We start from the raw sequence: 12,396 nt of genomic DNA on the forward strand, positions 1-12,396 counted from the left end.
ATCTCTTCACTGTTGACTGAGAATGCCAGTCAGTCAGTGAAGATACTTGAACTGAGGGACTTGGAAAGGGAAGGGTGATAAATCCATGGCTTATAGTCAAAAGAGTGCGTGAAAGCGCTTCATCTTTTAGACATTGTTCTTCTGATGCAGCTTCAAACGTTGAACAAGTCTTGTCTGGTGAGATGCTGCAGCTTTAAAGCCAACAGGGAAAGAAGAAAAACCGATCTTTGCAATCCTTGCTCTTGGGACCCCAGTAATGAAGATTTTTGTCATGTTTGCAGCATAAGATGACTTTGCATTTACTGTTATGTCACCTTTCTTCTGACGTACTGGCTTTTTATACCCATTCTGGATGGGTTCTGGTCCCCATAGCTGGACTTGAAAAAGCTATGGTCCAGCCAGTATTGTAAGCTTATTCTGCCTGAACCATGAGCTAGCCAGAAGCCAAGTAGATGCTGTTGGTACGATGCTGGGCCTGGCTTAATATATGTTGACATTTGGCCTGAGCTTATATACCCACCTATGAGCACAACTTGTTAGCTTAGGCTTCATGCCGTGCTAAGCACAGCTGTGCTGCGTTTGGTCAGCTGAGAGCACGGCAGAGCAACCTTGTGCGCCTGCAAATACTGTGCAAACATGTCAGTGAGCCAAAGGAAGAATAAAATGTCCAGTGAATTTTCTAAAACTTCCTACACCAATGAGATCTCTGCCTCCCAGGAGGAGTCACGAGTCTGGCCAGTTCAGATGATTTTGAAAATCCCTCTAGGACACTTTACATCTAGTATCACCAAGCTGCCTTTAAGAATTTGCCCCTGTGCCCACAGCCTTGCAAATATTCTCAGGGCTTTTTTTTTTCCCGTCACCTGTCTTTTGTGCATAGTTTTACAGAGAAAAAATTTCCCAACTGACTTCTCATTGTCAAATGACTTTGTCCAAATTAAGAACATATTCTGGCTACACTGGTTAACTTAGTTCACTAAATTGAAATCAAAGTAATTGAAACACAGACTTGTCTGCACAACAAAATTCTAAATGACCTTTAAATAACAGTACCTTTTGAAATATGGAAAATATGAAAGCTTACTGTGCAGCATGTTGATTTGTTTACATACTTTTTATAGTTTTATACATTTAGGCCATAAGTTGTCAGAATTTCACTTCCTGGTTTGAATAGGCTATTTGAAAGGTAATCAGTTTTGAAAACTCAGCTTTAGTAAAATGTCTGATTATTTTATTTCTCAAGCACGGATTTTTAATTTGTTCCTCAAAACTGAAGAGTATTTTTAAAAAATCTGTGACATTGTTTCTGTCTCCTTTGGTGATAGCTAGACCGTGTTACCTTCTGTTTAATAACTTCACATTTCCCAAACTAAATAATCTATATTGTCAACTTCAAACAATGCTTCTAACAACACTATATCAGCAGATGTAGCACATCCGTCAGTACTTAGTAAGAATTGTAAATATTTTTAAGAGGATAGGTAATGAAATAAAACATTTTAAATGATTAAAATACTTCTTTCAATGAAGTAGCAAAAATGTAGTTTGTGGAAGAAAACCACTGCAACCACATTTCTCTGTACTAGTGTGCAAACAGGAGTCAGAGAAATGAAGAATTTAGTATTATGTTAAGCATTTCGCTCTGCCTATCTGTGTGCTTTTGCACACAGTGAAGGAAATAGAAGAAAAGGTGCTGAAGTGCTTTTCTGGGTGTTACAGCAGGTTAGGGGCAAACTCTTCATCTGTCTAGCTTTGTTCCAGAAAGTGAGCTCTATGTTTGTGTTTGGTCTAGATCAGCCATGCAATCATGCTCCAGAAAACAGTAGAATATATCGCTAAACTACAGCAGGAAAGAACACAGATGCAAGAGGAAACCAGGCGCCTTCGGGAAGAAATCGAGGAGCTAAACGCTACCATCATGTGAGATTTGGGGAGCTTTCTGTAATGAAGCAGAGCAGCTTGAATGTTGCTTTGGCTAACAACAGGGAATGTTTGCCTCAGATGTCGTGCCAAACAACAGATGGGTATTGAACAGAAGTAGAGTTGCTACCAACTTCCAAACAAAAAGCATAGTTGCTGTGGGATGGGCATTGGTAGCAAACCGTGTGGATTTTCAGCAAGCCCTGAGCATGAATGCACAACAGTGGCAGCATCAGAAAAGATGCATCAGGTTAGGTAGAATAATTCTGAGAAGAAGCCAGTGGCGATGTTGTTTTTTTTTAAAGCTATGCTCACTGAGTGATGAAACACTCTTACCCTTCATGATGGCTTTGCTGCAGTTTTCTTTCCAAATGCAGTCAATTTTTGTAGGAAGATATGATTGGGTACATAAGACACAGGACTTGGAATCAAGGAGCTTGCCACTGGCTGAACATAACTGATAAGTCACTTCACCTTCCTGGTGCCTCAGTTTCCTCTGTGGGTTTGCGATAGTTACGTACTATTGCAAAGCATGTTGAGAACCCCAGTGGTTTTTCTTCCATCTACAGAAGTGTTAGGCTTAGGCATTATGTTAGCCTTATCAGCAAATCAAAATCTTTTTATTTTTCTTCAAAAGCATGATGACGTCTGTTTTGGTTTTATTTTAAATTGATCTGTTTCTTAAGAATCTCTGTAACATTTTCTTCTGTAACATTGCTCAAGAGTAACTCTGGAAATTTTTCCTTGACTCCTAATGTGCCTTTTTCTAATTGGATGCCAAAGCCTACTTTGGTCTGTGTTATACTTTGTTTTCAGTTTTGTTACTTGTAATAAGAAGTGTGTAGCGGCTTGAGAAGTAGCTTTGCTGTGTGAATATAGACAAAATTGATGGGAAAACTGTGTGTATTCCTGGCTATAACAATTACATTCTAGGGGGGTCATGTGCTGGGAAGCCACCTTGGTCAGGGATACTGGGGATACCTACTTTTCTCTTGCTATAATTTAGTCTGGAAGAGAAGTGTGTCCTTTCTGGTGGGGATTCTGACCTCAGAACATCTTCTTTTCAGTTCTTGTCAACAGCAGCTCCCTGCTACTGGAGTTCCCATAACACGGCAAAGATTTGACCACATGAGGAGGATGTTTGATGAGTATGTGAGAAGCAGGACCCTGCAGAACTGGAAGTTTTGGATTGTATCCTTTTATATCAACCTGCTGAACTTGAGGTTCGGTACTGATATATTTAGAGCCAAGAACTCTGGATTCTGATGCTGTGGCTTTAAGCCAAGTTATTTACATAACATATGTCCTCAGTTTTCGTTCACATATGTATGTGGATACGAATCCTTGCCTTATAGGCTGTTGTGAGGCAGAACTTGTTCACCTTAAAGTGTGGGAGGTAACTTGAAAATAAAATGCAATACAAAGGCAAGGTCTTCTTGGTGGGTTGTTATACTGCAAGAAGTGTTGAATGGACTGCTTCTGTAACTAGCTCTTGTAGTCTTTTGGAAAAACTGAACAGAGAATAACAGATATTTTGGGGAAAAAATTTATTACAATTACTGAAGCTGTTGCAATGGCAGTTTTTAAAACTTGCATGTTTCTCTTCCTTTTTTTTTCTTTTTTTCTTTTTTCTTTTTTAGTTTTCTGTTTGTCTTTTGTTACAACAGTGAGTGAACTTAGTTTCTCCTTGCTTGTCCAGTGCTAGCAGCTGTGCTTGTAGGCAAATGATAATGCAGGAGGTAGAAAGACATAAAATGAAACCAAGTTAGCCGCGTCTGTGCTGTGCTGTGTAGGCATAGCTAGTTTGGATCAAACATTGTTGGCTTGAATCAGTTCAGGGATATTAGTAATTAGCAAGGAGCAGTAGTGTTAACCTTCCCTTTTCCCATTGAACTTCATATGTTCGTATAGCTATTTATTTGCACTTTATATTTTGTATGTCTGTGTTCTGTGCTGGTTATTTCCCTCTAACTACCTGGATAATATGAGTATATAAGTACATGCTTGTGCATGCACGAAGTACAGCATTTTTAATACTTTGATATGTGAAAATGCTTTCTTTGGTGTTTCCTGGTTTATGTTGGCCCTAGAAAGACACTCTTCCTTTTAGCATCGTTTTAGGAAACAGTTCTTAGCAAGGTCTCACACAGTCTCCGATAACTTATAGCTGGTGCAACTGTGGAACCCCTGGATTCTACAGCACTCTGGAACAATTTCAAGTGAATTACGAAAACAGAGGTCTTTAATATAACAATGAAAGTGGTTATTTAAAGACAATCCTGCACGTTTGCTGATTGGATAGTGTGTTTATTTTATGCTGTTCCAAGATGTTCAATAGCTCCAGAATTTGGAAGTGAGACACTTCTAGAAAGTGGCAGAGGTTATCAGGGATGAAGATGCAATTTTGGGTAGCTGGGTTTTGTAGTATTTGGGGAAAGACAAAGGCTTTTGTAGTTGGTGAAAGAGAAGGTTGATAGGCAAAGTAATGTTCCCAAACTTCCCTTTACAAGTCAGGATGTAACTGTGACGGAACAGTTGTTCTAACAGCTGGATTGAATCCTTAACGCATCCTGACATATTTCAGAATGTCTTGCAGTAAAAGCTGACAAGGTCCAGGGGTGAGTGCTAATAATAATAATAAAAAATCTCCTTATGAAATGACTGTAAGAGAGAGAAGGGCAGTTTCATTACAAATATGAAAATACCATAGTTTCTGTTGCATGTAAGAAGGAAATGAGTAATCTGGTCTTCGGCTACTGGAGATAACCCAAGAATAGAATACTCTTGAATATTAGAGTATCGATAGAATAATACCCATGTTGTTCTGCCAGTCACTCTGTAAAAGTTTATAAGGGCATGCAAATCCCCTCAAGTATTCCAGGCAATTGTTAGACTTATCTTGATTGTCAGCTCCAGTGAGAAAGATGGGGGTGCATGACAATGCTGAGATTGGTCTGGGCCACATTCTCACATGGTGCTGACTGTAGTCAGAAAAATTCCATCTGGAGTAACATGGTAAACCCATAGATTCTGAGCCTTCAGATGAGTTCTATCATCCAACCAGCTTCTGAAATAGATGTACCTGTAAGCTGGGATCTACTTGGTTGAATTATCGTGGCAATGTTATAACAAGCTGTTTTGAGTTCAAATATGGTGACCATTCCAGGAAAGGTCATCTGAAAGCCTGGGAGCTGGGGCCAACTGAGGCTCGTGGTGGTGCTCTGTGCGTTTTAATACACTACAGGCTAAGAATTCTGTCTGCTCCTTTTCTGCCAGAAAGGTTATTGCCAACTCCAGGGCCATCCTTCCAAGCTGTGACGACAGAGAGCCAAAAGAAAAGCCTGACAGTCCTCAGCTTGCCACTGTTCCGGTCCACATAGATGCAGATCAGCAAGTCTGGTCCTTGGTGTGGGAATCCTTGCCACGCCATTGATCGTCTCTGAGAATATGCTTATGTACTTTGAGGTCCTTGTTTAGCTGCAGTAGCAGAGAACTTGAGTGTTTGCTGAAAAATCTGCCTGAGAAATTGGCTGAATACTTGCACTGTTGGCCTGTGCTGGACTCACTGTTGCCAGGCAAGATTCATCCAGGTACCCCGCCTTGGATGCATCTGTGGCGTGCTATGGTAAGTGGTGTGGTTACACTAAAGCTTGTATATCCTTTTGCTATGAAAGCATCAGTGTTATATGAAAAAGGTAGCAATGAAGAAATTGAATGAATGACATGTATGTAGACGTTTCAGATACTCATATGCTTGCAACAGTGCCACCGCGTGCAGTTGGCTTGTAGGAGATCAGGTGAGTTGTACAGGAATTTTGCAAAAAATAAAGAGTATCACTAGGAACAATTTTTTCCTTTGTCTTAGTGTTACAGATTTCAAAAAATATTTTTTGAAATGTTGCAATCCCTCTGGTAGTTGAAGTCCATTTAGAAGTCCATTGTTTTCTCTGCAGACTGAGCTGTAGTAGCCTTTCCCATAGAATGTTTTGAACTCCTCCTTTGTTGTCTCCCTTAACATTTCATGATTTGCAGTTCAGCATTATTATTAAGCCATTGTTTGAGTCCTTCAATGGGATGGTTTCCACAACAAGCTTTAAGGATCTGAATCAAACTGCAATGGCCTGGTTGGATCAGCACTGTTCTCTTCCTGTTCTGAGGCCAAGTAAGTGAAGTTCTATCCAGCAGTTATTCCAGATCATAGAAAGTGAGACCATATATAATATCATTTCCTGAAAGTCAGAGGATGACAAAAGAAAGCACATGATGTTGAATATGACTTCCAGTCCCTTGTTATTATCTCAGTGGAAAAATAAGAACCTCTTTTGACTGTGAAGATGCTTGCTTGCGTGCTTAACACTGAGCAGAAAAAAAACCCCTAACTGCTGAATATAGATACCAAAATTTAAACAGTCTCAAGCTGCATTTAAATTTCAAATACTCTGCTCTAGTTGGAGTAAGTTTGGCAGTGTGATTTATCTCGTTATAAAGGAAGACTTCTGAGATTTGTATTCAGCTTTGGAATGACATTCTGTTTGGGCATGATTGCTTCATCCTTTCCCCCTTGCAATTCAGCAGGTATTTACATTTACAGTTATAATTGCCAAGTGGTACTCTCTTTTGTAGAAGAAATAGGTGGGTTTTTTTAAAAGTCCTAGATCTTCATTCCTTGTTCCCTGGGCACAGTTCTTGCACATCTCTCTTTATCGCTGTCGCTGTGTGTGGAGGTGTGCATGTTTTGCAGAAGTATTTCCATAATTCTGTCATGCATAACAGCCTTGCAGTACCTGCACGCTGTCCTGCATGGATCTGTTTGCAGTGAGACTAATGGCTTTTCTTGATGCTTTTCTGACTTTTTTTATAGTGGTGCTGAACACTCTCCGGCATCTAAGTACAACCACCTCAATTCTGTCAGATCCATCGCACCTGCCAGAGCAAGCCGCTGAGGCAGTTATCAAGATGAACAAAACAGCTGGCGAAACCTAACAACCAAAGACAATGAGTTGCTTATACAAGGGGTGGAGAACCTGCCAGTCTAGCAGCCTGGCGAGTCTCCTTTCAGTTGGTGCACTTTAGAAAGAATTCTCTCCATCGCCCGAGACGTTGTTGAGGGCATCTGGCTCTGCCTTCAGAATATGTGGAAGTATGACGCAACGTTGTCATAACGTTTTGATTCCTCTTCAGTGCTGTGCTGTACTCCGTTAAGTGAGAAAACACCAAGCTCAGGTAAATTTAGCAGGTTTGAGTCCTGCAGGCAGCAATATATCTCCATCAATGCAGCATGTGTCTATATGCAACAAACATATTTCTATGAAACAGCTTCAAGTACTAAGTTCTCTGAAGTGTAAATCTTGTACACCAAGGAATGTTCTCTTCAAGGGGAAATATACTTTTGATTTCGTGAAACAAAATGTGCTTTTTATTTTGTTTTCTGGTGTTCAGTTCCATTTGTTTTACTTGAATAGTGAAAGTTGTTAAACAGGATCATATTAAAAACCAAAGGAGGAGAAAAAAATCCATCGATGTCGACTTGTGGCAAAAATACTAGAATTAAAATCTCAGGCTGTGTTTTGTGTATTTTTATTTTCATGAGTGTATCATTGCATATGATCAGTTTCAAGACATGCTTTATTTTCTAGCAAATAAAGTAGCTGATTTTTATTATTTTTCTTGATATAGCCATTGCAAGTGAGTAGCAGGCTGTGCAGTAAGTGCAAGAAAGCAGTTTCAGATTGCGTAGATTCTACAATTAGGATAGATACATGAATTTCATGCCCATTTAATCTGTGAACTGTTTTCTTGCACTCTGCATAGTTGAACTGCCTTCCTCATAAAATGTGCGCATATAAAACACATCCATAAATAAATGTAGTAGCGCTTCAGAGACAAGAATTGAGTTTGTAATGTTCAGAAATCGGCTTGTTATCTCAGAAACTATATCAAACCACATAGACTTGTAGTCAGTTCTTTGCTTCTTCGTCTTTTTTGCTTGGTCTATCTGAAAAACCTGAAGGACTTAGCTAAATTTGGTCTGTATGGGAAGGTTATGTTCAACATGAATTATAAAACACACAAAAATATGTTTAAAACCTGAAATACGGCGTAACATTTTTCTGTGACAGGCTCGGCAAGTACTGTGCTCTGCTGCAGATAGTCTCGTTACAGCAGTGATAGTCTGTCCTCCCTGAGACAACACTGGGATATTCGTTCCGGCTGATTGTTCATAGTCTGGAATGATCCTATGACCCTTGTAATTCCACTCATTACTTGATTCTGATTCTTAAGAACTATGCAAACTGTGGGTAATGTTTCCCTGGTACCTCCCCTGAGTAGTTTTCTTACAGTTTCAAAAGCAGGCTGCCTGGAGGTGATTCGCAGGCTATCACAGTGCTAAAAAGAGGAGCAGCTAAAACATTTGGGCATTGCCCATGCTGAAGTGGGGTCAGTAGGTTCTCCTTTGGGGGATGTAGTTTTTCTCAGCGTTGTACCCAATCTTCTCCACTTGGTGGGCCTAAGTTTAGAAAGAAACAATAGGCTTAGGGAGTGGGACTAAGCATGGGGAGTATTTTTCTTTCTTCTTTGTCCTGAGATTTTGTAGCTAATGGCTTTCATTGCATAGTTCGCTTATGTGTGAGCAGGACGGTAGCAAGAAGGAAGCATGAAAGGTTAACCCCAGGGCTCTCTCCCTGAGCAGAGGTACTGTGAGTTGAGGAATTGGAGGCTGAAGGGGACTGCTGGGGGGGAAGGAACCTAGGGGGAAGACAAAATGGCATGATCTAAGTACCAGTATGCCTTTCTGTAGCTGTGCAGACAAATGAGGAGATGCTCTTTTTTTTTTTCTTTTCTTTTTTTTTTACAGTAGATCTGACATATCATTTGAAGTTTGTGGCACATGTGAAAACCTGTGTCCCTGTGACAGAACCAACATAAATCCAGGCCTCAGCTAAGGAATGGTTTCTTGAAATAGTGTATAAAGGCTGTCATAGTAATTAAATAGTGAGTAGGTTTTCTGGGGGGATCCGTATCTAGGTCTTTCATTGTAATGTTGTAATCAATTAAGCAATATTCTTTGGTCTGGATAAAAAGTGTTGAGTAAGTGTAAATTCTTTTTTAAATCAGTGCTTTAAATCTTCCCATTTTTATCATTGATTGTGAACTTGATTCCAGTAAAGTCATTTAACACTGTGATTAGTTGGGGAGCGTCCCTCAAGTTCTTTCTTTACTGGGCTATCTCATAGAGATGCATAGATATCTACATGCATATTTGCATGTTAAAAATATGTGTCCGGTTTTTTAGAAAGAAATCAGTAGGCAAATTGTCCAAGAACAGACCCACTTGTGTTTTTGCTGTACTTTTCAGATGAACAGATTCTGTAATGCCTCCCCTGCAGTGTGGTCTCCTGCTTGTCAGGCAGTGATTGTGTTGGATTTTTACCGTTACTGGTATCAATGACATTAGAGTTTTGTCTCAACAAGCAAAGTGCACTACAAGCATATTTCAAAGCCCAGGGAAGTCTGATGACTTCTAAGCTTAAATCCTAGCATCTCAGATCTCAGTGAATGGATTGGAAGCTGAAAGGGACCTTAAAGGAATGGGAAGGGGTAGTGTGACTGAACTTGTCCATTAGCAGTTTTTATCGGGATGTGGATGGAAAAACCATCATGCTCATTGCACCATGAGCTGGTTACAATTGGAGGGAAAGTGCTTATTTTAATAACTTGTGGTGGAGAAACAAGCTCATGGTACTCTTGAAAGACTGCAAATCTTAACATAGTAAAGAGAGAAAAATTAAATCAAAGATTGCTTACTTAGGCAAGAGTGTAGGAGGGAGGGAAGGAAAAGTGAAAAGATACTTTCCACGTAGTGCAATTACCAGAAATGATGCGGCTGCTCTTTGAAGCAGTGATTTTGAAGTACTTTTGTCACCCTATTGTAGCAAATCAGAATTCTTTTATCAGTCAACCTTGTGAGGGGTGTGATTTCACTTCATTTGGAAACACAGGAGGAAAAAGCTGTATTGTGTCTCACATCTGCACAGTGGAAGTACTGAGGATTGGTATGAAAAGAGATTGACCACATATGTATTAATTCCTGCATAGTTTTCCACTTTGGTTTATATTTGAACTCTTTAGTCTGTCTTTCTTACCCATTGAGGAGTCTAAATACTATATTTCTTTAAAAAAAAAAAGTTTGGTAACACTTTCTCCCCTAATTTAAGTGGTCTAATTTCCTCAGTGTCACCAAAGTATACTTAAGCAAGCAAAACACACGGTGCCTATACTCTGCACAGAATTATGGATGATGCACGTCTGTCTTCAGTGAATTGGTGCTAAACTTTTAAAGAATCCCCATATAATTGAATGCAAGTCATATTCAGTCAAATCCAATGTATTTTACTCAATAAGAGAGTGGCTGGGTAAAATATTTCTGGCTGGTGAAATTCACAAAGTCAAACTGAGATTGTCTAGCGGCTCCTTCTGACCTTGAATTCTATTAATTGGTATATTGTAGATGGGCCCGCACCCCAAACACAAGTTCTGGAAAACTTGTGCATTATCTGGTGTTAGCAGGAGGAATAAGTGGTGAAAGTCCAGGAGCAAACTAGAATTGAAGGAATTAGAGAGTAGGAGGAACAGAGACAAGTTCATGTTTCATCTTGACAGTCTGATCTCTGCACAAAACCAAAGGATTCTTAATACCATTTGACCTGATTGGCATGTTCTTCCATGCTTTTCTAGACCCCTCGGGAAGCCTTCCTTCAAGGGAGACTTACTAGAATGTTTCCATCTGTGCCTTAGATCTTGGCATCCTGTATGCATTTGATTTATCTTAAGTCGTACATTCTTCCCCCTAATACAGTGCTATGTGGAAAATTCAGTGAATTGGCAAAGTGGGGCTTCCCTGGGTTTTAAGAGAACTTTATCTGCGTGGCATTACTGTGTCCCTTTGAACCTGAGGTTGTGAAAAATTGTGTGTTTGTATGGAAAAAATTGCATCTTTCCTGCTGAGTTCACCGTCCTCCACTCCCATGTACACAAGCACATACGCACACATGTGCATACTGTCATACCAGAAGTTTGACAGAAACCCAGTAAATATGCAGATGCTTAAATCTCTAAATCTGGAATGGCTTGAAAAGACAAAGGGCTGTCAAATTGCATTGAAAAATAGCATCCCTTTACTTTGTATCTTCAGGGGTTTTTTTACATTCCCTTGAGAGTGTGTGTGTGTGCATGCATGTGTGGTGGAGGTGACAGGGGCAGGTAAATTTTGTTTTGTTTGCTTTTAAAGCCCAGAACTCCTGAAGAGCAGTTTGAGAGCTGGAGAGGGAAGCTCACTGCAAAAACATTTAGTAAGATAATGCTTTTGTAGTACAAATTATTTGAAAGCTATTTCATTTTCTGTGTTTCTGGCGTGGATAATTCTTGCCTGGATGTTGCTAACTAGAAGATACTGCTGAAAACAGAATGGATTGTTAACTGTTTTGACCTTTTCCTTTCTTTCTTTCTTTTTCTGGTTCCTTTCCACCTTTATTGCATGAAAAAACACCTAAAATCAAAAGACTGATACCTGGTTTAGGTGCTTTAGGGATTCAGTCATACCAATCTTGGAGGACTATGGACAACTGTTGATGACTTTTAGGAGGTTTTTGGATTGAGTGAGACAACAGGAGTTTTCCTATTACTCCTTCTCAATTTATACACTTACGTTTCAGAGGAGATCATTTTTGGTTTTTGTTTTTTTCTTTTATAAGGCCCCAATATTGTTCCCACAACATCAGTTAAGGCCTCAAGTTTCCTTTTGTTTCGTTCTTGGTTGGATTTCATGCTCATTTACTGTGTTAGAGCAGAAGTAGTGGTACTGAATTATAGATTGATCTGTAAAACTTGATTCAGTTACAAAGAAACCCATCTGAGGTATATAATAGAATGACTTTCTAGCCATTGTCTGAACTGCTTTTATATCTGAACTTTTCCAACATGAGTAAGGTTTTGAATCAAAAGATATCAATGTTAGCAGCAAGCATTTTAATTAACAATACAATGAATAAATTGCTCTTTTTCTTCTTCTAACCTTGTATTTAAATGTGTTTTAAGTGAATGGAGTTCATTCTTGTTAAAAAAAAAAAAGGGCAAAAAAAAAAAGCTTGGACGTATGAGGACTTCAGGTTGTGCTCTTGCTTTGCCTAGGTTTCCTGTTCTGTTGCATGACACAACTTCTGTTGTGCTGTTGATATGTAGCACTTTTCAGTAGGTCTGTTAAATTGTGCAATGCATTTTTTATATTTACAACCAAAACAATAAAGGTTATTTTTTGGAAGAAACTGGTTGTAATGCCTTTATTTTCTAACTGGATGTGGGGAAATGGTAAGTGGAATTGTTCCTGGACCAGGACCAGCACCTGCCATCCTTTTTGCAACTCTGAAAGGTGACAAGGGCTCCCTTCCCTATTAGCAATGCTGAAGTTACCCCTTTGGG

At 39.5% G+C, this 12,396-nt stretch overlaps 1 protein-coding gene across 1 annotated transcript in view; it reads left to right on the top strand.

Annotated features, from left to right (window-relative positions):
- The window catches only part of MLXIP (MLX interacting protein), a 50,547-nt gene extending 41,893 nt beyond the window's left edge, over positions 1–8,654 (top strand). The window contains exons 14-17 of the mRNA XM_050906945.1: positions 1,793–1,920; positions 2,988–3,111; positions 5,953–6,082; positions 6,782–8,654. Of these exons, the coding sequence (XP_050762902.1) occupies positions 1,793–1,920; positions 2,988–3,111; positions 5,953–6,082; positions 6,782–6,903 (504 nt within the window). The 3' untranslated portion in view covers positions 6,904–8,654. The remainder of the gene's footprint in view (positions 1–1,792; positions 1,921–2,987; positions 3,112–5,952; positions 6,083–6,781) is intronic.
- Positions 8,655–12,396: the final 3,742 nt, after the last annotated feature.

The sequence above is a fragment of the Gymnogyps californianus genome, chromosome 16 (genome assembly GCF_018139145.2).
Source record: "Gymnogyps californianus isolate 813 chromosome 16, ASM1813914v2, whole genome shotgun sequence".
NCBI lineage: Eukaryota > Metazoa > Chordata > Aves > Accipitriformes > Cathartidae > Gymnogyps > Gymnogyps californianus.